This window comes from Oncorhynchus masou, chromosome 15, assembly GCF_036934945.1.
Source record: "Oncorhynchus masou masou isolate Uvic2021 chromosome 15, UVic_Omas_1.1, whole genome shotgun sequence".
Lineage (NCBI taxonomy): Eukaryota > Metazoa > Chordata > Actinopteri > Salmoniformes > Salmonidae > Oncorhynchus > Oncorhynchus masou.
This window is the reverse complement of record NC_088226.1, coordinates 48921008-48947927: the sequence shown is the minus strand read 5'-3', so window position 1 is coordinate 48947927 and position 26920 is coordinate 48921008. Positions and strand designations below refer to the sequence as shown.

At 41.9% G+C, this 26920-nt stretch overlaps 1 protein-coding gene and 1 long non-coding RNA gene across 5 annotated transcripts in view; one reads left to right on the top strand and one right to left on the bottom strand.

The window, feature by feature from the left end:
* LOC135556382 (phospholipid-transporting ATPase IF-like) overlaps positions 1-26920 on the bottom strand; it is a 59958-nt gene that overhangs the window by 18045 nt on the left and 14993 nt on the right. For all 3 annotated transcript variants that reach the window (XM_064989547.1, XM_064989546.1, XM_064989548.1), the window contains exons 2-19: positions 23909-24025; positions 23690-23779; positions 23227-23307; positions 22776-22883; positions 20979-21107; positions 19540-19643; positions 15319-15366; positions 15140-15204; positions 14928-15009; positions 14647-14797; positions 9745-9942; positions 9463-9621; positions 9048-9226; positions 8689-8757; positions 8509-8582; positions 8205-8308; positions 7619-7800; positions 613-816 (exon numbers count right to left, since the gene is read on the bottom strand). In XM_064989547.1, coding sequence (XP_064845619.1) covers positions 613-816; positions 7619-7800; positions 8205-8308; positions 8509-8582; positions 8689-8757; positions 9048-9226; positions 9463-9621; positions 9745-9942; positions 14647-14797; positions 14928-15009; positions 15140-15204; positions 15319-15366; positions 19540-19643; positions 20979-21107; positions 22776-22883; positions 23227-23307; positions 23690-23779; positions 23909-24025 — 2144 coding nt within the window. The remainder of the gene's footprint in view (positions 1-612; positions 817-7618; positions 7801-8204; positions 8309-8508; positions 8583-8688; positions 8758-9047; positions 9227-9462; positions 9622-9744; positions 9943-14646; positions 14798-14927; positions 15010-15139; positions 15205-15318; positions 15367-19539; positions 19644-20978; positions 21108-22775; positions 22884-23226; positions 23308-23689; positions 23780-23908; positions 24026-26920) is intronic.
* LOC135556386 (uncharacterized) overlaps positions 16581-26920 on the top strand; it is a 41033-nt gene continuing 30693 nt past the window's right edge. For both annotated transcript variants that reach the window (XR_010457982.1, XR_010457981.1), the window contains exon 1: positions 16581-16944. This is a non-coding gene — a long non-coding RNA (uncharacterized LOC135556386). The remainder of the gene's footprint in view (positions 16945-26920) is intronic.

The window sequence follows — 26920 nt, the reverse complement described above, 5'->3', positions numbered from 1 at the left end:
TGCATCCGTGGGCAAGAAGACATCTCTATATATCAGTGGTGATAAACAACAGAAGGTTCCCAGAGCTGCTCTGGAACATCCTGACATGTTTAGGCTACACATAGCCTAGAATTCTCAACTCCACGATCGCCGATGGAGTGGGGTGCCGAGGCTATGACGTTTATAAATAAACTATGGATTGCAGCACCCAAAGAAAATAATACAACTAAACAGGACAAACGTAGGTACAAGTTACGCATGAAAGAATTCAATTTCTTTAAAGTATCGACTGATACCGACTCGATGTAGTCGGACGTAGACTACACTCCTCGCCACTCAACTCCATCGGGGATCGTGGAGGTTAGAATTCTTGGCTAGGCTACACAGTGATTCTCTTAATTGGAGCACTGTCCTTAACACTCATAACTGATAACGATAAATATAAAGTTAAACTCTGCCTCCTATAGTTCTTTATTGCACCCAGACCTGTATATTACCCTGAATACATTAACATGCTGATGAGGGCTCGTAGACTAGTTAACCCAGAGAAACACAACATGGACAGACATGGTGAGTGTCTGACGTGAATGGCATGGGGAGACTTGGTGGTAGATGTTAGTGACAGTGTCCTACCTCCTGGCCAGTTGTCTGAGCTGCTCGGCACACTCGTTGTCAGACTTCTGCTGCACCAGCTCCAGGATGTTCATGGTGCGGTGAAAGTGGCCGCAGGACAGGCTGACACTGACCGCCGTCTCGTGTTTGTCCCCGGTCAGCACCCACACTTTGATCCCAGCCAGACGAAGCGACTCGATGGTCTCCTGGACCTTCTCCTGCAGCCTGGGGACACAGACACACAGCACGTTAGCCTCCATGCCATATGAAAAACCAAAAGGTAGCCCCAGAGGTGGGTTCATTTCCAGTAAACAAAATCGCCCCGGTAAGACTAGGGGGAGGCTCTGTACGAGTGCACTGCACAATGATTGCAGAAAAAGGAATAATGTTAGTTATGTGTGTGTCTTTCTTTCAGCTTCAAATGTTTTATCCCGCTACCACATAATGCAAATAAATGATTGATTTCACCTTTAACCTATCTGATTAGCTTTAAAAGGTTCAATCCACAGTCGAAACAATAACAAAGCAGGCTCCCCGCCTCAGTTTTGATAAAAATCTGACGGATGAGGCTGGAGAAATGTAATCACTCAAATGCCTCGTCAGTCCTAGCATCCATAGCTCTGTCCAATATATAAAAATTATAGTTAAGCATGTTGAGACTATACAGTTAGTTTACATTTACAAATGTTGACAAACATTGCAGAAAAACCAGCTTATATTTTGGGTTCGACAGTTGAACTAAGTTCATGAGGCATTTATGAGTTGAGCGATTAACCAACATTTTTTTTTGTGAGCCCAATGTGCCGTTTCTCTAGAGCGAAATCAAACTATTCACGAGATAAATCAAGTCAAGTACTATGTGGGCTGATGGGGTGAAGGGAGTTGTAGTTTTCATTAAGCAAATATTAAACTTAATTCAGTGTAGAAACATGGTAATTAATGACAATGACCATCATACATTGTGCCTGCTCTTTCCGCCTCAGAGATGGATACACTTACGCCTCCTATGTTAGGTTAGATACACATACTACATGAGAGAATAATGTACACAGTAATGAGAGAGGGATAGAGACAGTTTGTGAAAGTATGACTTATCTACTTTGAAGAACTAGTAAAAGGATTTCATCAGACAGCTCTGCAGTATACTTTAGGCAGGTTAGCCTAGCTGAATAGGCTAGGCTAAAGACGGTACAATATTGGGAGCACAGAAATAACGTCTGGCTGGCTGGCTGCTACTGCCTGAGCAGAGATGAGATGATGACTTTAAGGAATAAAAAATAATAGTAATCAAATAAAAACCAAGGTATATACACACACACACACACACACACACACACACACACACCTGAAATATTTTATTATTTCGTCATCAAAAAGAAAGGAGGACCAAGGCACTCTTCATATAATTGATTAAAATGCCTTTATTAGTATGGCATGTTCAATAGAAACAAAGTTTGATGAAGGCCATGCAGCCGAAACGCATTGGGTTTTAAAAACTTTGTTTCTATTGAACATGCCATACTAATAAAGGCATTTTAATCAATTATATGAAGAGTGCCTTGGTCCTCCTTTTTGATGACCAATTTACCCCTTTTACCAAAGAGCACCTTCTATGCATTTAATGTAGACTTAAAAAAATCTAAAACCGAAATCTGTGATTCTTTTTTTATTTTTTATAATCGAACCAAAACTGAACCGACCTCAAAAAGCACTAATCGCTCAGCACTACAATGGGTATACCGTAGAACTTCAATTAATAGCCTGGGCGTTTATTTGCTTCAATCACAACCTGCGCTTAGAGGCTTCTATTGAGCCATTTCCTTCATCCACACAGCTTTTGCTACCAAACTTAATTGTGACCATTATAAACATTATAATAAAAACATCCATTGCTCTTCTTTTGCACCGTCTAGATGAAGTTCACTCCTAACCAATTAATTTAGACCAGACGTTTATATGAAACAGGTGGTTATTTGCTGAAATGTATGCCGATGCCCAGCTGTTAAAAAAGGGACAGGCAATTATTTGATACTTGCCATTAATATTTAAGTTTGACATTATTTCACTAATTTATAAGTTCAAAAATGGATGTACAGTAGCATCTGCAGATTGACCCTTTAATGCTGCTGCAGCTAATTGGCACACATCCATATTCCATAGGAGTGTGTTGAGATCTCCCTCCTGAAGTAAACATGTAGGATGTGACTCATCATGACTCAAACCAATCACTTAATTCAGTTTCATTTACCATTTAATTTGCTATGGATGTTGATATGATATCAGAATCAGAGGTAACGAGGGCATCAATGAGATGTTAGTTAGTTGATTGACTAATGGTCTGACTATGACAAGACTTAATTTTACAGTCACCCTAAGCTTGTTGTACACTAGAAACACTAATTTGAATACAGAGATAGAAATGTTAAAGTTAAGTGGTAAAAGCCAGATTGATTAAGAGCTTAAAGAGTGGGTGCTTAAGAGTAATCATATAGAGGCTTGTTCCTTTGAAGACTTTTGGGGGTGAACAGAGCAGCATCCTCTAAGTACCATTACTACTGGAGGAGGGAGGGAGAGAGAATATGATGGTGTGGGCTGTCTGCATCTCACTGCAGAGCAAGCGCACACACACAAATGCCAACAGAAAGTCTCTCCCGGACTGCCACTCACTGACCAATGATCAAATCCAGACTGCCTGTACCTCCACGGCCACTCTGTTCAGTATGTGTGAATGACATGGAGCTACACCAGACAAGTCTGAGTTATTCTATATAATACATGTAATAATCAGCGTAGATGTGGATCGTCATTTTAAGATGCATGCTAATCTAACCCAGAGGCAGCTAATGGCAAGTGAGCCCTTGTTACATAATTGTTCTAATGGAGCATGGATACGTCCCATTACATTTCATTGCGACGGCCCCCTCAACACAATCGCAAAAAACGAGCTACAATGTTGGATCCTGAGCCTTTGTAAAGGCTTGCCTTGAAGCCCCTCTAACACAATTTTAAAGAGCCTATATCCCTAAATGTTGACACCCTCTCCCTTCCAGCAGCATGCTTGCAATGCCTTTGTGCTCAGCGGCAGCACACTAGGCAGGGCTGTATGTAGAAAGGCATGAGTCATGTTTTAAGTGGCATTAGACCCAGGAGGGCTGAGCCCTCGACCCCCTACACAGGGAGGCTGCTGCACGGTGCTCGTGAGTCACAATGTGCTGTCAAGGTTTTAAAAAATCTGTTGACAAGGAACAGAGGAAGCAATCTGCCACTAGTGCCATCTTAACAATGGCTGAGCCTCAAGACCATTTTCACATTGACGATAGCAAAGGGACATTTTAGAGAGATCAATTCTTGAGAGACAATACTGCTGTGTAAAGCTGCTAAATTAGCACGTTGCGCATCACACTCACCTGACAGTTGCTCCCCTCCGAGCAGAGCAGTGCAAACAGAAAGAGCCAGACCAATGTTTTTTGGGGTCCGATACAGATTCTCCGGGGGACAAAATGTACCGAAACCGATATACAATGAGCTCCAAAAGTATTGAGACAGTAAATTTTGTTTTAGCCTCTGTAATCCAGCACTTTAGATTTGAAATTCTACAATGACTATGGAGGTTAAAGTGCAGAATGTCAGCTTTAATTGTAAGGTATTGTCATCCATATCAGGTGAACAGTTTAGAAATTACATCATTTTTTGTACATAGTGTGTGTGTGTGTGTGTGTGTGTGTGTGTGTGTGTGTGTGTGTCCGTCCGTCCATCCAGGGATCAAAAGTATTGGGACAAATTCACTTGTGTATTAAAGTAGTAAAAAGTTAAGTATTTGGTCCCATATTCATTGCACGCAATGACTACATCAAGCTTGTGACTCTACACATTAGTTGGATGTATTTGCTGTCTGTGTCACTGATCCAATACCTTTGGATCTCACTGTATCTAATAGTCCAAGAAACATGCTTCAAATGTTGATTTCTTACATTGTGAAATGAATGATATCATGAGAAGTGTTCATTCAGATAAGCATGAGCTTGCTTTTTTCCCTCCATACTATTTATTGAATTATCCGTGGAATTATTGGCCGATACCGATATAGCAGTAAATAGCCACTATCAGCAGATAATGTTGGTGAACCGATATATCGTTCAGGCTCCAAACAGAATTGTCTTATTGAACTCAACACTCCTACAGTATAAATGGTAATACCAGAGCAATGTTTTTGAAACAACTAAAATGGCAGTAACAGCCTGTTAAATACTAAAATTGTAACAGTCGCTGCCGCCTGCTGGTTGCACTGAGCCACATAAAACTATGGAAGCCCATTCCCACCAGCATTTTTTGGGGTGTCGATAGGCCTACCACAGAGGTAGACAATCCTGGTCCTGGAGTGCTGCAGGTACATTACATGACCAAAAGTATGTGGACACCTGCTCCTAGAACATCTCATTCCAAAATCATGGGCATTAACATGGAGTTGGTCCCAACTTTAAAACACATTTCATGAAGCTGCTGAGTGTTGCAACCGAGGACATACGATTTTTCTGCGCTATGCACTTCAGCGGTCTCGTTCTGTGAGCTTGTGTGGCCTGCCACTTCGCGGCTGAGCAGTTGTTGTTCCTAGACGTTTCAACTTCACAATAACAGCACTTAGTTGACCCGGTCAGCTCTAACAAGGCAGAAATTTGACGAACTGACTTGTTGGAAAGGTCTCATCCTATTACAGTGCCATGTTGAAAGTCACGTGCTCTTCAGTAAGGCCATTCTACTGCCAACGTTTGTCTATGGCTGTGTGTTCAAAGTGTCAGCAACAGGTGTGTCTTCACACAATACCTCATAATGACAAAGCGAAAACAGTCTTTTTTATGTTTGCAAATCTATTAAATATAAAAACTGAAATATCTTATTTTTATAAATATTCAGACCCTTTGCTATAATACTCGAAATTGAGCTCATGTGCATCCTGTTTCCATTGATCATCCTTGAGATGTTTCTACAACTTGACTGGAGTCCACATGTGGTAAATTCAATTGATTGGACATTATTTGGAAAGTCACACCTGTCTATATAAGGTCCCACAGTTGACAGTGTATATCAGAGCAAAAACCAAGCCAGGTCGAAGTAATTGTCCGTAGAGCTCCTAGACAGGATTGTGTTGAGGCACAGATCTGGGGAAGGGTACCAGAAACATTTCTGCAGCATTGAAGGTCCCCAAGAACACAGTGGCCCCCATCATTCTTAAATGGAAGAAGTTTGGAACCACCAAGACTCTTTCTAGAGCTGGCCACCCAGCCAAACTGAGTAATTGGGGGAGAAGAGCCTTGGTCAGGGAGGTGACCAAGAACCCGATGATCACCCTGACAGAGCTCCACAGGTTCTCTGTGGAGATGGTAAAACCTTCCAGAAGGACAACCATCTCTGCAGCACTCCATCAAATCAGGCCTTTAGGGTAGAGTTGCCAGACGAACGTCACTCCTCAGTAAAAGGCACATGACAGCCTGCTTGAAGTTTTCCAAAAGGCACCTAAAGACTCTCAGACCATGAGAAACAAGATTCTGATGAAACCAAGATTGAACTCTTTGGCCTGAATGCCAAGTGTCACATCTGGAGGAAACCTGGCACCATCCCTACGGTGAAGCATGGAGGTGGCAGCATCATGTTGTAGGGATGTTTTTCAGCAGCAGGGACTGGAAGAGTAGTCAGGATCGAGGAAAAGATCAATGGAGCAATGTGCAGAGAGATCCTTGATGAAAACCTGCTCCAGAGCGCTCAGGACCACAGACTGCAGCGAAGGTTCACCTTCCAACAGGACAACGACCCTAAGCACACAGCCAAGACAATGCAGGAGTGGCTTTGGGACAAGTTTCTGAATGTCCTTGAGGGGCCCAGCTACTCAAGGACATTCATCAAGGAATGTATTGATGTCTTCAGTATTATTCTACAATATAGTAAAAATAAAATAAAAACACTTGAATGAGTAGGTGTTCAAACTTTTGACTGATAATGTACGTACATACATACATACAGTATATTTGTAATTCATGGATTCTATTTGAACTGCTCATAAAAGTGGGGTAAATGTGTACATTTTCCTGTTTCAAAAATACATTGCTCAAAACTAGCTGTTTAGTTACTTACTACTCTGCCCCTCAGTGACTACCAGCAGAAGCAGCTCCTCCTTCGTGGGCACACAGGCCATGTGAACAATGCTTAAATTGTTTTTCCAGCTATTCGCTATGGGATGGAACTGCCCCAATGAATTCGGAGGATTTCATAGCATAAATAATAACGGCAAAGTAAATGGACCAATCCTGGGGCACTCAAATGTGTGTCCATTCCGTCAGAACTTCTGGATGTGCTCTAGTCTCCATCACAATGAGTCTCTTGCTTACTTGCCAGACAGCTTACTTCCACATGTGAGACTAGATCTGCTCTATCAGGTACAGATGGGGCTAAACCAAAAAGCTAATTGCAATTAACTTGTACATAAATAATCATAACAGTCACGGGAGCCTGGGACCTGATAAACCGGAGGGATACACTAGCTAGAACCTTATCGTGGATCTGGTAGGACAAAAGGTTCTACTGTAGGTGACAAGGCGACGTTGTTTGGACTAAAACAGCATAAAATCAGGTGTATCGTAAAGCATGATCAAATTCGTTTGCGAGCTACAGTAATGTTGATAAACATTGAGTTTGGTTTGGTTTGGTGGTTTGGTGCAAAAAAAACATTTGGAGGAGGGGTCAAATGAACCAGTTATGGACTTTTGAAAAGCAGCTAGCTGTTAGCTTGCCAGCTAGTTAACGCCCATGCCAATTTCAAGTCTTTCTAAACTAATATCTAGCTCGGAAACATGAAGTTACTTCAGAAAAAAAGTTGAAATTGATTGGTCTTCCAGGTCGGTTAAATCAAAAACATGAAGTACAGTGTATACAGTGCCTTCAGAAAGTATTCAGAGACCTTTCTGATATCATTGCTTGGTGCTCATAATGAGCTAACCTTTGACCAGACAGACACCAAACAGTGTTGTTGACATACTTGTCTTCCACCCCGGTCGCTCCCAACAGCTCCAGGTCCTTTTCTATGAAGCTGAAGACCTCGGCAAGCCTCTCCTCTCTCTGCTGCAGGGCCGCGCGGGCCTCGTGAAGCCGCCGGTCCACCACCTCATACTCCTCCACATTGAAGTGTCTGCAGGCCACCACCAACGTCCGCAAGCCCTTCTGAAGAAGGGTATGAAAGAGAAACGAGTAGCTGACAGGGACCAGCTTTATATCAAATGAACACTCACCAGCCAATCACAAATCAAAAACAAATCTCTATAGATCCTGATGTCTGGATAAATTATCTGTTAAGTTGCAGGATTTATTGATTTTCTGGGGGGAAAAGGACCACAAGTAATATTTACACTGCTGTAAATAAAAATAAATAAAAAAACATGTCTTATTTTAAGAGTCAAAAATAAGCCACGAAAGCCCTCACATGGAAAAAAAAGACAGGAGGCGACCCAGCTGCACTGGTGCTCTTCAGCACAGACAATAAAAGATGGCATTCAGCGTAGCAGAAATCTGCTGTACATAAGGGCTGGAAATAGTGCCTTGTCTAATATGTGATGTGGTATACTCACCAAGGCAAATTCATCTACATGTACTCTTGTTTTGTCAATTTCTCCACTTTTAGTAAATGGAAGAACGGCGGACTCAGCTCCCTTTGTAAATAGTACTTTCCCCCCTACAGCAATAGATAAAATATATTGCATTGTCATAGTGAGTGTGGGCCAGATATGAAATACAGGGTAGCAGTAACAGTTAGGGAAATTAACTGAACAATGTAGCAGGACCAAATCAAAGGTGGGTTACATAATGTAATGAAATCCTAATACAATGTTTATGAATAAGCCATTTGTTTAATATGGAGAGAAATCAGTGTACCTGAGGGTGTCTGTAATATGACACTCATTCTCCTTCGGGTTGCATCAAACTCTAGTACATGGAGTAGTTTATACCTGTGGGGCAAGGGAATAATAGGTTTTACATCACTTTCTATGCACAGTACAGATTCATCATGGACATTAAATGTCCGTCTTTTTAACCATAGAAAATTATACTTACTTTTCTGACTTTCCAAATGTTTTTATTTCCATAACTTCTCCATGGCTACCAATAAAGGTTACCCCCATCCTGCAATTCAATTGTTTCATGTGACATTGCTGACCATAAATACTGTAACATGCAGACTGTCACCCATACATAACCCATGACCATAAATGTAATACGCAGACTGTGGTCTGGAATGTGGTGAACCTCAAACTATTTGTCTCAATAAATGTTCATTTGTCTGAGTGCATGTATGTCCATAAAGACCTGTGTGACCAGCATTGGTCATATAGCTATATATATATGAATTTGATTTACCAACAACAGTACAAATGGGTTGAACAGCGAAACATGACAGCTATCCTCCTGGGTACCTTTTAGTGGCTTCCACCAGTGCTTTCTCATCTGGCGAGGAGGCATAGTACTCCATCTGGGAGGAGAAGCCATTAGCGTGGGGGAAGGGGTTCCCCGGGCCGTCGCCTGGCTGCTCGTAGCTGATCTGCACTGTGTGGCACAGCGATACTGCCTTCAGGAACAGCAACTCCTCCCGACTCTGAGAGGTGGCAGACAGACGGAGAGCGAGAGAGAGACAGACATGAGAAAATACTTAAGAGTCATCAAACCAGTGCGAGGGTCCAAATCCATGAGGACAGTCAATTAATAATTGTTTAACACATGATTGGAAATGCAGACCTAACCATGTATATTTAATGAATGCACAGACAACACATGGATAAATAGCGTATTGCAAGTCAATTGGGCGATATGAAAGGTTTTAATGGTGTTTACTAGAGGAGGCACAGATCCGTCAGGCGAGTCATCCGTCATCCCCTCGTGTATAAGCTTTCCATTGATTTCCTGGTATTTGATACCATTGATTGAACATTCACGGAACAGCATCTCATTCTCCGTCAGGGTGCCGGTTTTATCCGTAAACACGTATTCCACCTAGAACACACACACACACACACACACACACACACACACAGTGGCTGATCATAACACACAAACTCTGCGAAGACGTTGAGCATGGGGCGCCATAAACAGTAGTGAAGTGCTTTATGTCCAGACCTGTCCCAGCTCCTCGTTGAGGTCAGACGTGTTGACCTGAGCCATCTGGTCGCTCTCCTCATGATAGAGGTCCAAGTCCCAGCCAATGAAAAACGAGCCCAGGAATTTCTGCATCTCCACAGTGACGTAGAGTGAGATGGGGATGATAAAGTTGTACAGGACCAGAAACGCCAGGAAATCAGAGATGAACTTCAGGATCTGTCAACAAGGAAGTAGGTGGAAAATAATAAAACGGGGAAATAATAGTATAGTGTATTGAAGTTAAGACTGATGTAAAATCATTTCTATTATATTTTTTATTTATAAACAGATAAAAGACAATTCATAAAATAAATCCCCAAATACAAGGAACTGGAAAACAAAAGTTGTCAAAGCCCGAAATGAGGCAGGAATCAACAAGGCAGAAATAAAAACAATTCAAAGAGAGGACATGGAAGGCACAGTATGTGGGTATGTATGGGTGTATATGTGGGGGCAGTGCGGGAGTGTTTGAAGATGGGGTGCCTGTGTGTTTTGTGTGATTAGGAAAGTTTGATGAGAAAAGTGAGTGAGTAAGGAAAATTATTGCAAATACCAGAGCCCATGTGTGTCTGCAAGCAGGAGTTGTAACAGGGAGAGTTTTTGCGCAAATATGGGATATACATTTTTTTTTTTAAACAGAGCAGCGCAAACTGGCCCTAACCAGAATAGAAAGAGTGGGAGTCCCCGGTGCACAACTGAGCAAGAAGGCCAGCATCCCGGAGTCGCCTCTTCACTATTGTCGTTGAGACTGGTGTTTTTGAGGGTACTATTTCATGAAGCTGCCAGATGAGGACTTGTGAGGCGTCTGCTTCTCAAACTAGACACTAATGTACTTGTCCTCTTGCTCAGTTGTGCACCAGGGCATCCCACTCCTCTTTCTATTCTGGTTAGAGCCAGTTTGTGCTGTTCTTTGAAGTGAGAAGTACACAGCATTGTTCAGTTTCTTGGCAATTTCTCACATGGAATTGCCTTAATTTCTCAGAACAAGAATAGACTGACGAGTTTCAGAATAAAGTTCTTTGTTTCTAACCATTTTGAGCCTATAATCAAACCCACAAATGCTGATGATCCAGATACTCAACTAGTCTAAAGGCTAGTTTTATTGTTTCTTTAAATCAGAACAGTTTACAGCTGTGCTAACATAATTGCAAAAGGGCTTTCTAATGATCAATTAGCCTTTTAAATTTATAAACTTGGATTAGCTAACACAACGTGCCATTGGAACACAGGAGTGATGGTTGCTGATAATGGGACTCTGTACGCCTTGGTAGATATTCCATTAAAAAAAGAAATCTACAAAATGAACAAAGTCTACACTGTATGTCTGATCAATTTGATGTTATTTTAATGGCCAAAAAAATGTGCTTTTCTTTCAAAAACAAGGACATTTCTAAGTGACCCCAATCTTTGGAATGGTAGTGCAGACACACACACACACGTTTACACACACATTTAGGTTGGAGTCATTAAAACTAGTTTTTCAACCACTCCACAAATTTCTTGTTAACAAACTATAGTTTCGGCAAGTTGGTTAGGACATCTACTTTGTGCATGACACAAGTCATTTTTCCAAAAAATTGTTTACAGACAGATAATTTCACTTATAATTCACTGTATCACAATTCCAGTGGGTCAGAAGTTTACATACACTAAGTTGACTGTGCCTTTAAACAGCTTGGAAAATTCCAGAAAATGATGGCATGGCTTTAGAAGCTTGATAGGCTAATTGACATCATTTGAGTCAATTGGAGGTGTACCTGTGGATGTATTTCAAGGCCTACCTTCAAACTCAGTGCCTTTTTGCTTGACATCATGAGGAAATCAAGAAAGCAAAAAATTGTAGACCTCCACAAGTCTGGTTCATCCTTGAGAGCAATTTCCAAACACCTGAAGGTACCACGTTCATCTGTACAAACAATAGTACGCAAGTATAAACACCATGCGACCACGCAGCCGTCATACCGCTCAGGAAGGAGACGCATTCTGTCTCCTAGAGATGAACGTACTTTGGTGCAAAAAGTGCAAATCAATCTCAGAACAACAGCAAAGGACCTTGTGAAGATGCTGGAGGAAACAGGTACAAAAGTATCTATATCCACAGTAAAAACGAGTCCTATATAGACAACCTGAAATGCCGCTCAGCAAGGAAGAAGCCACTGCTCAAAAACCGACAAAAAAAGCCAGACTACGGTTTACAACTGCACATGGTGACAAAAGATCGTACTTTTCAGAGAAATGTCCTCTGTTCTGATGAAACAAAAATAGAACTGTAATGACCATCTTTTATGTTTGGAGGAAAAGGGGGAGGCTTGCAAGCCGAAGAACACCATCCAACCGTGAAGCACGGGGGTGGCAGCATCATGTTGTGAGGGTGCTTTGCTGCAGGAGGGACTGGTGCACTTCACAAAATAGATGGCATCATGAGGAAAGAAAATTGTGTGGATATATTGAAGCAACATCTCAAGACATCAGTCAGGAAGTTAAAGCTTGGTCGCAAATGGGTCTTCCAAATGGACAATGACCCCAAGCATACTTCCAAAGTTGTGGCAAAATGGCTTAAGGACAACAAAGTCAAAGTATTGGAGTGGCCATGACAAAGCCCTGACCTCAATCCTATAGAAAATTTGTGGGCAGAACTGAAAAAGCGTGTGTGAGCAAGGAGGCCTACAAACCTGACTCAGTTACACCAGCTCTATCAGGAGGAAACTTCCGACTTCAACTGTACACACACACACACACTGGGGAGAACAAGTATTTGATACACTGCCGATACTGCAGGTTTTCCTACTTACAAAGCATGTAGAGGTCTGTCATTTTTATCATAGGTACACATCAACTGTGGGAGACGGAATCTAAAACAAAAATCCAGAAAATCACGTATAATTTTTAAGTAATTAATTTGCATTTTATTGCATGACATAAGTATTTGATCACCTACCAACCAGTAAGAATTCCGGCTCTCACAGACCTGTTAGTTTTTCTTTAAGAAGCCCTCCTGTTCCCCACTCATTACCTGTATTAACTGCACCTGTTTGAACTCGTTACCTGTATAAAAGACACCTGTCCACACACTCAATCATACAGACTCCAACCTCTCCACACTGGCCAAGACCAGGGAGCTGTGTAAGGACATCAGGGATAAAATTGTAGACCTGCACAAGGCTGGGATGGGCTACAGGACAATAGGCAAGCAGCTTGGAGAGAAGGCAACAACTGTTGGCGCAATTATTAGAAAATGGAAGAAGTTCAAAATGATGGTCAATCACCCTCGGTCTGGGGCTCCATGCAAGATCTCACCTCGTGGGGCATCAATGATCATGAGGAAGGTGATGGATCAGCCCAGAACTACACGGCAGGACCTGGGCAATGACCTGAAGAGAGCTAGGACCACAGTCTCAGAGAAAACCATTAGTAACACACTACGTCATGGATTAAAATCCTGCAGCGCACGCAAGGTCCCCCTGCTCAAGCCAGCGCTTGTCCAGGCCCGTCTGAAGTTTGCCAATGACCATCTGGATGATCCAGAGGAGGAATGGGAGAAGGTCATGTGCTCTGATGAGACAAAAATAGAGCTTTTTGGTCTAAACTCCACTCGCCGTGTTTGGAGGAAGAAGGATGAGTACAACCCCAAGAACACCATCCCAATCGTGAAGCATTGAGGTGGAAACATCATTCTTTGGGGATGCTTTTACAAAAAGGGGACAGGACGACTGCACCGTATTGAGGGGAGGATGGATGGGGCCATGTATCGCGAGATCTTGGCCAACAACCTCCTTCCCTCAGTAAGAGCATTGAAGATGGGTCGTGGCTGGGTCTTCCAGCATGACAACGACCCGAAACACACAGCCAGGGCAACTAAGGAGTGGCTCCGTAAGAAGCATCTAAAGGTCCTGGAGTGGCCTAGCCAGTCTCCAGACCAGAACCCAATAGAAAATCTTTGGAGGGAGCTGAAAGTCCGTATTGCCCAGCGACAGCCCCGAAACCTGAAGGATCTGGAGAAGGTCTGTATGGAGGAAATCCCTGTTGCAGTGTGTGCAAACCTGGTCAAGAACTACAGGAAACGTATGATCTCTATAATTGCAAACAAAGGTTTCTGTACCAAATATTAAGTTCTGCTTTTCTGATGTATCAAATACGTATGTATTGCAATAAAATGCAAATTAATTACTTAAAAATCATACAATGTGATTTTCTGGATTTTTGTTTTAGATTCCGTTTCTCACAGTTGAAGTGTACCTCTGATAGAAAATTACAGACCTCTACATACTTTGCAAGTAGAAAAACCTGCAAAATCAGCAGTGTATCAAATCCTTGTATCAAATACACACACACACAACTAGTGTTCAGGGAAACTAACTCATTTTCTGGTGCACTGCTCAAATCTCCCCTTTCGCCCTCAGAACAGCCTCATTTCATCAAGGTATGATATGTAACCTGATACAGCAGTCCTCCGATTTAGCCAAACAGAAGTTGATTTATAAGCAAATGACCTCTACCTGCATTGCTCCGAGCAATGGCCGCCATTATGCCATCAATGACTTGAATGGGGACACCCGTTCTATTCATTTTATTTCTACAGCAGCACATGCAGTCAGGAGCGGAGGAAAAAATGTGTCTTAAATGATTATGTTAGCTATTTAAATGGTTATGACAGTGACCATAGTCATTTGGCTGGTCAATTACCATCATACAAAGATCCATGACAGTGACCGCCCTAGTGGAAACATCTTCCCACCTTCACTCATTCACTGCATTATCCACAAAACCAACAAACTATTTGTAAATAAAGAATACATATCCAAGAATCCTATGAAATCAAAGATCATCAGTTAAAGAGAGTGATTTACCAGTGTGAATAAAGTGTCTCAGACAGTGACTGACCTGGCTGCTGTTCCTCTCCTGCTCTGTCTTCTGGTTGTAGAAGGGCTCGTCCCACTTCTTCTCAGCCTGCCAGGCGTACTTCAGGATGGTGCTGAGGATGGCCTCAAACAGCAGGATGCCCAGGTAGATGAGCAGAAAGGTGTTCATGGACCTGAGAGACAAACACCAAACGACACACACACTCTCTGATATACTTACTGTAAAGCTGAACCTGAAATCTGAGAAGAAAAAACTCAAGTGTTCAGTGTTGCTGTAGAGGTGCAGAATATCCTAATGCTCACTTCTCCACTGCAGAGCGCTTCTGGGATTTGCACTTGTAGTTCAGGGCCATCTTGGACTCCATCCCAGTGTAAACTGCTACACCTGCAAATCAAGAGTGGAACTTTACTGAACCATGCATAGACAACAACCAACTGGGCAACTAGGGACAAAAGAGGATAACTGAGGACAGAAAGCAATATGACGACAACAGTGAGAGCAAGAAGCCACTTACCAAAAATTTCTTTGGTATTTTTCAATCTTGCTCCTCGAAGCAGCAAGTTTTCAGGTCCAAGGGGTCTAATGAAGCAGATACAACATAATAACTTTTCTTTCACCAGCAAATGGAAACAATGTGCTATTCAATCCATGTAACCCAGATAAAAATCCAATCAACTAGAATTGCAATCTCACCTTACAATCTCTTCTTCTTGTTGGGTTACTGTTATTCGCCCAACAAACCTGAAAGTAGAGGCATTTCTTCTGAGTGGGAAGAGTTACAGAGTAGCAGAGAAACTGCAACACCCAGAATCCCTAAAAATACCTCCATTCCGGCCAGTAGAAATGTGAAAAATAATAAGTGGTCCTTTTCAGTTATGGCAGTGGGCCACTTTGCGGTGATTTTCCTTTGTTCCATTCAGAATACATAACAATGATACATACAATTTCAATTCAATGTATTTAATGCAGTCCTGAATCATTTAACTGAATATATCTATTGTTCCCTGGATGGCAGATAGATGGCAGTATAGCGCAGCTGTTGAACAGAAAGGCCGAAATATAACGTTTGCCGAAATAGAACGCAACTGCTCAGCTACAGCGACCAACACATATCAGTTTGCTACTAGCTAATTTTGCAGTCTGGCGACATGGATCGATTTATTGTAAAAAATAAACGTAAATCTATTGACAATGAAAATGAGGGGGACGAGCTGGAGAACAACGTGACAGCAATGAACGAACAACCACCGGAGAACCAGGAAAATCAGGAAGATGGCGGCTGGGTAATGCAGCTAGCTAACGTAGCTCCGGTGCCTAAGAAAAGGATACGGTCGATTCAAGAACACAGAAAGTTCCAAGAGAAATGGACAGACAAGTATTTTTTTGTACTGCATGCTGGGACTAGTTTTGTCTTATTTGCCAGAAGGCATTCAATTGTTTTAAACGAGCATATTTAGAGCAATATTTCCAGTCACACCATTCCCACTTTGACAAAACATATCTGCCACAAAGCAACCTGAGAAATAACAAAATAGTGCAACTCTAAGGAAAACAAAAACGACGGACAGATCTAGCACTGTTGCAGAGAGAACGGCAGAGGCAACATATGAGATTGCTTAGATACTCGCAAGAAACAAGAAGGCCTTCACAGACGCGGAGATTCTCAAATATGTTTTTTTGGCATTAGACAAAATATTGTATGCTGATTTCACAAACAAGGGAGCTATTTTAAAGCAAATTAAGGGACTGCAACTCTCAGACTCGACCATAACAAGACGCATAGAAGACATCGGCGAGGGCAGAGGAAAGCAACTGATTACTGACATATTCGTGGCTCAGTGTTTCAGTATTGCGTTTGACGAAATCACTGTTGAAGTGACATTGCCCAACTATGTGTTTGGGTCCACTTCCCTTAAAAACAAGTCATTCAGAGAGGAACTTTTGTGTTTCCTTCCCATTCAGGGACAAACACGAGGAGAGGGTATTCTGAAAGCCCTTGTTACATTTTTTGCCAATAACAATATTGACTGGTCAAATCTGTTATCTGTGTGCACTGACCGCGCCCCAAACATGCGAGGGAAGGAGAAGGGACTCATAGGCCTGATGAAAGAGAGGATATTCCCAAATTAGTCATGTTTCATTGTATCATTCATCAGGAAGCACTTGTGGCTAAACTCAAAGACTGACTTACAGAATGTGATGCAGCAAGTCGTGCGCGTGGTGAACATTATTATTGCGTGGGCACGGAATCACCTGCAATTCCGTGAGTTGCTGGAGGAAACCCAGACAGAACACGGCGACTTGATATTTCACAATGAGGTAAGATGGCTGTCTCGTGGCAGAGTTTTGGAAACATCCCTCCTCCCTCAAATCTGTGAATTTGTTGCAAGCAAGGGGAGAGAGAAGCCAGAGCTGGATAATCCACAGTGGATATTAAAGCTGCCTTTTTTGACTGACATCACCTGAATACAGTGAATCTCCAGCTCCAAGGTAAAGCTAAAATTCCGGGCAAAATGCTGCGTGGTCACAACGTTTCAAAATAAAATCCCCACACTCTTCATTCTTGACAGTTTGTTAATTTCCCGAAACTCAGAGCAGTCACCACATCCAACCCAGACATACTGCAACATTTTATCTATGATGCATTTGTGCGTGTGTTGGAAGAGTTGAAGTTGGAGTTTAAGTCAAGATTCAAGGATATCATGGAGTTTTTCGACTTCATTGAGAACCCATTTCATGCGCCAGTGTCATCTCTGGCCCCAGTCATAACAGTCCTCTGTCCTGACCGTGCAGGAATAGAGAGTGAGAGAGTGGAGCTGCAGGCAAATGACACATTGCAAGGTGAACTAAGATCAGGTGTTACCCTGGAGCCTTGTGTCAGAAACAGCGTATCCACTTCTGAATCAGTGTGTGCAAAGAGTGACATTTTTTGTCAGCACTTACTAATGTGAAGCAACATTTCAACAATGAACATGTTGAAACAAAAACAGAGAAAGACTGACCAATGCACTCCTGGATCGCCTCACACGGATAGCAACAAACTACAGTGGGGAGAAGAAAAAAATCCAGAAAAATCACATTGTAGGATTTTTTATGAATTTATTTGCAAATTATGGTGGAAAATAAGTATTTGGTCACCTACAAACAAGCAAGATTTCTGGCTTTCACAGACCTGTAACAACTTCTTTAAGAGGCTACTCTGTCCTCCACTTGTTACCTGTATTAATGGCACCTGTTTGAACGTGTTATCAGTATAAAAGACACCTGTCCACAACCTCAAACAGTCACACTCCAAACTCCACTATGGCCAAGACCAAAGAGCTTTCAAAGGACACCAGAAACAAAATTGTAGACCTGCACCAGGCTGGGAAGACTGAATCTGCAATAGGTAAGCAGCTTGGTTTGAATAAATCAACTGTGGGAGCAATTATTAGGAAATGGAAGACATAGAAGACCACTGGTAATCTCCCTCGATCTGGGGCTCCACGCAAGATCTCACACCGTAGGGTCAAAATGATCACAAGAACGGTGAGCAAAAATCCCAGAACCACACGGGGGGACCTAGAGAAGGACCGTCAGAGAGCTGGGACCAAAGTAACAAAGCCTACCATCAGTAACACACTACGCCGCCAGGGACTTAAATACTGCAGTGCCAGATATGTCCCCATGCTTAAGCCAGTACATGTCCAGGCCCGTCTGAAGTTTGCTAGAGAGCATTTGGATGATCCAGAAGAAGATTGGGAGAACGTCATATGGTCAGATGAAACCAAAATATAACTTTTTGGTATAAACTCAACTCGTCGTGTTTGGAGGACAAGGAATGCTGAGTTGCATCCAAAGAACACCATACCTACTGTGAAGCATGGGGGTGGAAACATCATGCTTTGGGGCTGTTTTTCTACAAAGGGACCAGGACGACTGATCCGTGTAAAGGAAAGAATGAATAGGGCCATGTATCGTGAGATTTTGAGTGAAAACCTCCTTCCATCAGCAAGGGCATTGAAGATGAAATGTGGCTGGGTCTTTCAGCATGACAATGATCCCAAACACACTGCCCGGGCAACGAAGGAGTGGCTTCGTAAGAAGCATTTCAAGGTCCTGGAGTGGCCTAGCCAGTCTCCAGATCTCAACCCCATAGAAAATCTTTGGAGGGAGTTGAAAGTCTGTGTTGCCCAGCAAAAGCCCCAAAACATCACTGCTCTAGAGGAGATCTGCATGGAGGAATGGGCCAAAATACCAGCAACAGTGTGTGAAAACCTTGTGAAGACTTACAGAAAACGTTTGACCTCTGTCATTGCCAATAAAGGGTATATAACAAAGTATTGAGATAAACTTTTGTTAGTGACCAAATACTTATTTTCCACCATAATTTGCAAATAAATTCATTAAAAATCCTACAATGTCATTCTGTCTATCATAGTTGAAGTGTACCTATGATGAAAATTACAGGCCTCATCTTTTTAAGTGGGAGAACTTGCACAATTGGTGGCTGACTAAATACTTTTTTGCCCCACTGTATATATTTAGAATGAATTCATTCAAAGAGCATAAGGGACATTTTCGCTCATCCAACTACTGAGGTTACCCTTGATATGGGTCATATACATGTGATGTAGCCTATTTGATGTGTGTATGTATACATTTGTGATGCGCTGGGCATCAAAAATCAATTGCATGTGCTCTATTGCTCTGAATTTGCTCTCAACTTATAATTGATAATATTGGAAGAAAAAGTACACCAAATTAAAGATCTGTGCATTCCTCTGAATGATTGTCTCAACTCAAAGTGGCCCCCTTACAAAAAATAGTGAGTAACACTGAGTTATGAGGACAGTGAAAGGAGAGCTCAGCGTTCTGACTGGCCAGTAAGAGCAAGGTCTTCTGTTCTGGACTGTAGCTGTGACTGTACCGTACCTATAAAGATCTGCATCTGGCTGCTGACACTCCACCACAGCATGTAGGGCCTCTAGCCTGGACACCGACTGAGACACCAATGTCTCTGGCACAGAGTAATGAGTCTACAAGACCAAAGAGAGAGTAGGGATATCTTTATGGAAAGGGACAAATATAGCACTTTTATAGAATATAAATAAAAACATTTACAATGAGACAGTGAGCCTAGACGACAAAGAAATAGCCTAGTACATTGTAATGATTTACCAATGAATGTAGCTCAATAGTGCCGTACAAATTGCAACCGTTCCACAGCTCCAGCGTCTGTCAACTGTTTGACAGGTTGAAGGCCACGAGGCTTGTTAAGTTTCCATTTATAATTGAACTGAACCACTCCATGACTGCTTGAGGGGCAAAATCCAATCTGGTGGCTAAAGGAGTCTGTCCACATGCTTTCCAGCTGAAACAGTCTGTGCATATATTATGATGACATTTTGTGACATTTTCGGGTGTTGGTGCACACAAACATTTTAATGGAGGCAAGCCGAAGTCGGTAGACGAGGTCTATGGCCCTTCGTCGGTGATTGGTCAACAGTAGGGATTCTTCAATGAAGTGTTTTATTGAATCATTCTCATGCAAATTTTTGCACTTGAGAAATACTGCACCAAAACATATTTTGTTAGATGTAAAATTGCGTGACTAGGATGTAATCTGCAAAAATATCAAAATCAATGACACATTTCTTGAGTTATCTAAGATTAATATAGACTATTTTGTGGCAGGGACTGGCTACGGTGTCTCAAGATGGACAAACAGTATTATTTAAGATTTTTTTGTTTTTAAGGGAGTATAGTATGCGAGCACACTCGTTCGCTTAGCAGAGTTTGACTAGGCGCCAGGCCAACAGAAGCATGCTGACGCCTTTACCCATGTGCAACCTTTTGTTGCTCTAACCCACTCAGTGAGAAAGCTCGTCCATCCCCCATTGGATTCTAATGTCATTACTGCAACACAAACAGCCATAAAAGACAAGTAGCTGGCACAGAAAGATGACAGAGGCTGCACTCCTGAGATTGCACAAGAAAGAATACATTGCAGTTGTCAAAAAAATTCTTCTGTTTGTGGCAATATTCTCTTCAAACGTCAAATATCCAGAGTGGGCTCCCTGATACTTTTAATGATATGACCAATTTATTAAAAGAAGAAAAATTGATAAAGAAGTTATATGGCAGAAGCATTTTGATTAGAAGCAGATAATTAGATATTGCCTCTGGCAAAAACACGATCGCAATAGAATGCATAAGTACTAGTTCAGGGAAATGAAAGGATGGAGACGGGCCATGAAAAGAGCAGTTTGTCCTCCCCCTATGAGAGGGGAAAGCTAATCCTTTTAGGGGATCATCCTTTTAGGGCTCAGAGAACGAAAGAGAGAGCGGGGAAAGAAGATTAAAAGCCCAACCTTCAGATTAGTCTCTCCGTCCAGGCTGGTTGTGGTGATGTGACACGTCCCCTCGGCTCGGTCCGATGATAAGAGGACCAAGTCAACTGGGAATGTCTCATCTTTGGCCACCCGGACTATATCCCCCACCTGAGTAGACAGCACCGAAAGACAGGTCACAACAGATTAATGAGAAGCAAAACTCCCCCATGAAATCCATGACCTCAGAATCCAATATTTTCTGAAGGACAGTGTAGTTCAATAGTAAATGCCACCATGCACTGTTTAAAAACAAAAGTACAGTTTTTCCCATGTGAAAACTGATACATTCCAGCTGCAGAACTGTTAAAACAATAAACTAAAACAGCCCTTGAATACACTTCTGGAATCTTCTGGCAGTTAAATGTATGATTTATTTTACCTTCAAAATGGATTATCAAAATAAACGAAAGATTAGTGCTAATCTTTCCCTTTCAAGATGATTCAATATGCATCTTGATACATGGGCTCCGATACAATACAGGAACAATACATTTTAGTTTGAAACAATTCAGTGCGATTCGGTTTGATTAGAGAACGAATCGATGCGATACACTAACATTTGTTGCAAAACACATTAATTTTCCATTCGAAATTCAAATCTGCTGCTGATGGAACTCATGAGCTGGATCTGTCTGAGCCGACTTCTCTTAAGTGTGTGTGTGTGTGTGTGTGTAAATGATGTATGTCTATGGTGCATGCACTATGTAGGCACCGGAGCTGAAGGGAGACTCGGCATCTACCACCCCACTACCACTATCAGATTACAGGGGGCAATGTAGCCTTTGTACCCACAATTTGGTTCTGCAATCACTGTCACCCACTAATTAACTTGTCATTTTTGCACATTAAGTGTTTTAGCTAGTAATGTATCAATATTTATTGTTTACAAAATAGCTATGCAACTGCCAATGAATAGTGCCTTGCGAAAGTATTTTGCAACCTTTTGCCACATTTCAGGCTTCAAACATAAAGATATAAAACTGTATTTTTTTGTGAAGAATCAACAACAAGTGGGACACAATCATGAAGTGGAACGACATTTATTGGATATTTCAAACTTTTTTAACAAATCAAAAACTGAAAAATTGGGCGTGCAAAATTATTCAGCCCCTTTACTTTCAGTGCAGCAAACTCTCTCCAGAAGTTCAGTGAGGATCTCTGAATGATCCAATGTTGACCGAAATGACTAATGATGATTAATACAATCCACCTGTGTGTAATTAAGTCTCTGTATAAATGCACCTGCACTGTGATAGTCTCAGAAGTCCGTTAAAAGCGCAGAGAGCATCATGAAGAACAAGGAACACACCAGGCAGGTCCGAGATAATGTTGTGAAGAAGTTTAAAGCCGGATTTGGATACAAAAGTTTGAATCTATTTTCTGACTGATTTTGGATCCGCGGACCGATGCACTTGCATCTTAAACATTTGAAATCGGGGAACGATGCATATAGTTGGCTAGCTACATCTGGCTCACATTTGTTAATTGGGAACAAATGCTCTTATTCAATAACTACCTGGTGAGTAGATAACCAACATTTAGGCAAATAATGTAGCAACTGAGACTTGTCTGTGGGGGGGTACCTTGTTTTCACATTCCTGGCCAATTGGTTTACTGACAAATCTTTAACACAGTGGTACAAAGCACCAGCCAAAAGTGGGAGTTATATGAAATATAACCATTTGTGTGACATTCGTGTGTGGGTGTAAGGTTTGCTAAGTGTTAGGATGGTGTGCTGTACAAGGAAGGACTCATTATGACAGTGAGGTGACTCACTCGTATGTTCTTTGAGCGAGTCTGCACAAGGCTGCCACTACGAACCACAAACACAGGCGCCCCGTTCACCTCGTTGTCCGCCTTGTGCCTCAGCCAGTCCTCATAGCCCTGAGTGGTGGGGGGAGGGAAGGAAAGAAGGGATGAGATTAGACTAGGGCTGCCCAACCCTCTTCCTGGAGATCTACCGTCCTGTGGGTTTTCAGTCCAACCCTAATTTAACATATATTAGCTGCTCAACAAGACCTTAACTAGCTGAATCTGATAGGCTAAATTAGGGTTGGGCTGAAAACCTACAGGACAGTAGATCTCCGGGAAGAGGGTTGGGCAGCCCTGCTCTAGACATTCTGACATCTAGACAAAGTATATATGATAAGCAGCCATATTTAATTTGCTGAATATACGGTTGATGTTTTAGAAAAAAAAGAGGAATTAAACATGTTAATACTCTCACCTGTTTGATGGCAGTTACTGTGATGACAAAGAACAGAGGAAGTCCGCTGGTGACAGGGGAAGTGGGGGTATCTATCATTAGCTGGAAAATAAAGAGATTATGTCAAAGGAAACAACAGCTGGCAATAATGTGGTTTCCTCATATAACCTGAAAACACTCTGGCCATTCATAAGCTGATGCCATCTATCGCAGAAAATGCACAATGAATAAGTATAATGAATTAACAAATGTAGAATTGGACACAGTAGTGGCCATAGAAAGCTTCAGAATATCTGAAGAAACCGTGTGGTCTCTGTGTAGCCTGATACATACTGAAGGTTAGCTGCTTGGGACCTCCAGGCGCAGTATGCTCAAGAGCACACAGCAATTGTTGGTTACTGCCCACTAAATAGAACTGAGTCACGTCACACAGGCCAGCAACAATTAGAAACATGGTCGACTGGGTGCTGAGGAAAGCCCTTACCTGGACCAGGAATATGATGAGAAAATAAAAATTGGCTATTCTTCTGAACTGTTCAAACAGATTCTTGGGAACAAAATTCCAAACGGTGTACTAAAGAGAGGGGAGGGGAGAACAAACGTCAGAGTGTGAGTGGTCTGACACTGAAATTAAGTGGTTGAGTAACTTGAACATTTGTTGACACTTGACACAAAAGCTAGGGATTCAACACCTCGGCCTTACCTTGGATGATATGATTCTGTTGTCTGCAAACCGCTGAGGGACATAATGGCCATGTTGAGGGAAGCGGTTTGCAATGTAAACCGTTCTGGTATCACTTTGATGGGGAGGGTCAAAGCCCTGGAGGAGAGAGAGAAGAGAGGGTAAGCAACAGGTCAAACTTATACAACTTACTCAGAACCAATATGGACAACTTTTACATAGAGACTGCCTGGTCAGAAAATTGACAGCCCAATTTTGAAGAGCACTGCGTCTGTAAGTCTATATTTAAGACATGTTGAATGCAAACACTACTTTGCACTCTGATTATCTGTCAGAAACACTAGATTACATCCTGATTATAGTCTGTAGCCAGTGATCAAGCATTGTACTGAACAAAATATCTTTGACCGAATTCGCATAATTCTACGGCTGCACCATTGAGAGCGTCTTGACTGGCTGCATCAACTGCAAGGCACCCAACCACAAGGTGCTAAAGAGGGTGGTGAGTACAGACCAGTACATCACTAGGGCCGAGCTGCCATCCAAGACCTCTACACCAGGCGGTGTCAGAGGAAGGCCCAAAAATTGTCAAAAAGACTCCAGCCACCCAAGCCATGCTGCCGCTCTGCTACCGCACAGCAAGCGGTACCTGTGCACCAAGTCGGGAACCAACAGGACCCTGAACAGCTTCTAAGACAAATAAAGAAGACTAGCTATTTAGCAATCAAATGACTACCTGGACTACCTGCACTAACTCTCTTGCACACACATTGGACTCTACCCATGCACCATGCACTTACATCCCAACACACACACACAACTTGCAACCACACACACACACGCAGACTGACACGCACGCATACTGTTGGAAAAGGATTTCGCTGTTAATCTACACCTGTTGCTTACGAAGCATGTAACAAATACAATTTGAATTGGTTTGAAATTAGCCTATTCAAGTCAATGACACTTCTCTCGAGGGCTGGTCAATAACTTCCTTATTGCTGGGAACTGAAAAAAAAATCCTAGAATGCTATAGGAAATCTTGAAATTACATTTCTGTACACAATTTTCAAAAGAGTAAATTAATCTGGGTCACATGATGGGGAATAATAATGAAGACAGAGTGTGTGTGTACATTGCTCATGAGTATTGAGAATGAGTGAGCCACGTCACCAATGCCAGACATCAACACATGCATTCAATTACTGTTCCAGCCCGCCCTCAATGGGCTTTTGTGTTTGCACAACACTCACACACACTGCACTCCCCATCTTGGCCATGTTCACTGCACCCAGGCAAAATCTCTCATCTAATGATCTGCCTGTGCTGCTAAGCCCCAAGCACATTTAAAAGCAGTCTTAGTCCTCCTTGGTGATCAAACATCATCATCATCTGTGGTCACTAGTTTGAATCATAGGCTATGTGTACAGAATGTGCTGCAGTGGGGAATGTCAGAGGGGAGGAGCCGACAATATTACAAAGAGTACAGTTATATTTTCACCAGGCAGGCATGTTGACAGAGTTTCTGGAAATTCTTGTGTAACTAGTATCAGTGTCAATATGGCTGTCTGGGCCAGGGAATGAGTGACTTTTGTCACCTGGTCTGTTGTGCCAAATAAGTGTCAAGTCATTTCATGCTCTAACAAAGCCTACAACTCCCATGAGGGAAACCCCAGAGCCCAGCTACATATAGGGGATAATGAATGAGGGGCTATAATAAATCAAACATGGTAAATCCATTTGAATTCAATCACTTTTTGACAACACCCCTTTCGATTTGAATGAAACCTACCATACATATTTGCCCATTTTACATCTAAGGTTTTTGGGTTGTGTCCGCCATCAGTTGAGACACAACATGCTCTTGAATACAGGGTGGGTGTCATGTTTTGGCTAATAAATGTACTAGAATTGAAGCAAAATACAAAAATCGAATTTCAAAAACGGTAACAAAAAGATGGAGGTCTACACAGAGAATGTTGACGAATGGGAATACCTGTTGTTTTTAAAATATACTGTCAATCCTCCATAGGAAACCTATTGAAATCATATAAATAATAGAATAGGCATGGCCATATACATTTGACATTCAACGTGGGTGGACCTGCGGCCATCTTTGTTGTAGTAATTAAAGGTGGACATTTAATTTATAAATGTTTTATACGTTTCATTTTTTTATACCCCAGATAAACATACACACAAGAACATCAATTTACAGATTAACACAAACAGCGACTACACCTCATCTGCCCAGACCTGCATGCTCACACCCCCATCCCTAGTGCCTGCAATATATTTTACCACATGGCCTTAAATTGTACTAATTTGTTTTTCTTTGGTTGCCCATGCTATTTCAATATGTGCATAATAAATCCTTAGATTTTTCCATTGTGTAAAAATGGCAGATTTCCACATTCTTACCTATCATATGAAAAGCAGTGGTTAGAGTGTTGGGCCAGTAACCAAAGGTTGGCTAAATTGAATCCCTGAGCTGACAAGGTAAAAATCTGTTGTTCTGCCCCCGAACAAGGCAGTTAACCCACCTTTCCTAGACCATCATTGTAAATAAGAATTTGTTCTTAAATGACTTGCCTAGTTAAATAAAAGGTTAAATATATTTTTAAAAATGATTTTAGAGTATTCAAAAAATATTTTTAGCAGAGGGAGCATATTGGTCAGGTATAAATCAGGAGATCGGCAAATAAGTGTTAGTTTATATTCATGTTTACCAATACTGATACCTGTTACGTTTGTGTCCTGTCTAATTCTTTCTGCAACCGGTTCAATGGCCAGTGCAAACAGGAAGGGGAGAGGGCACACCCCTGTCTTGTGCCCCTTTCTAAAGCAATTTCATCAGAATACATTATTTGGGTTTGCTTTTGCTTTATGACATTTATAAATCATTTGTATAAAATGTATTATTTCCATTGGAAAGTTGAAAGCTTTCAAAGTTTTGAATAAAACAAAAGGTAATTCAAGACGGTCAAAAAAAAAAATGTGGCATCGGACACTGATCTATCTCCAGTTTCTTTG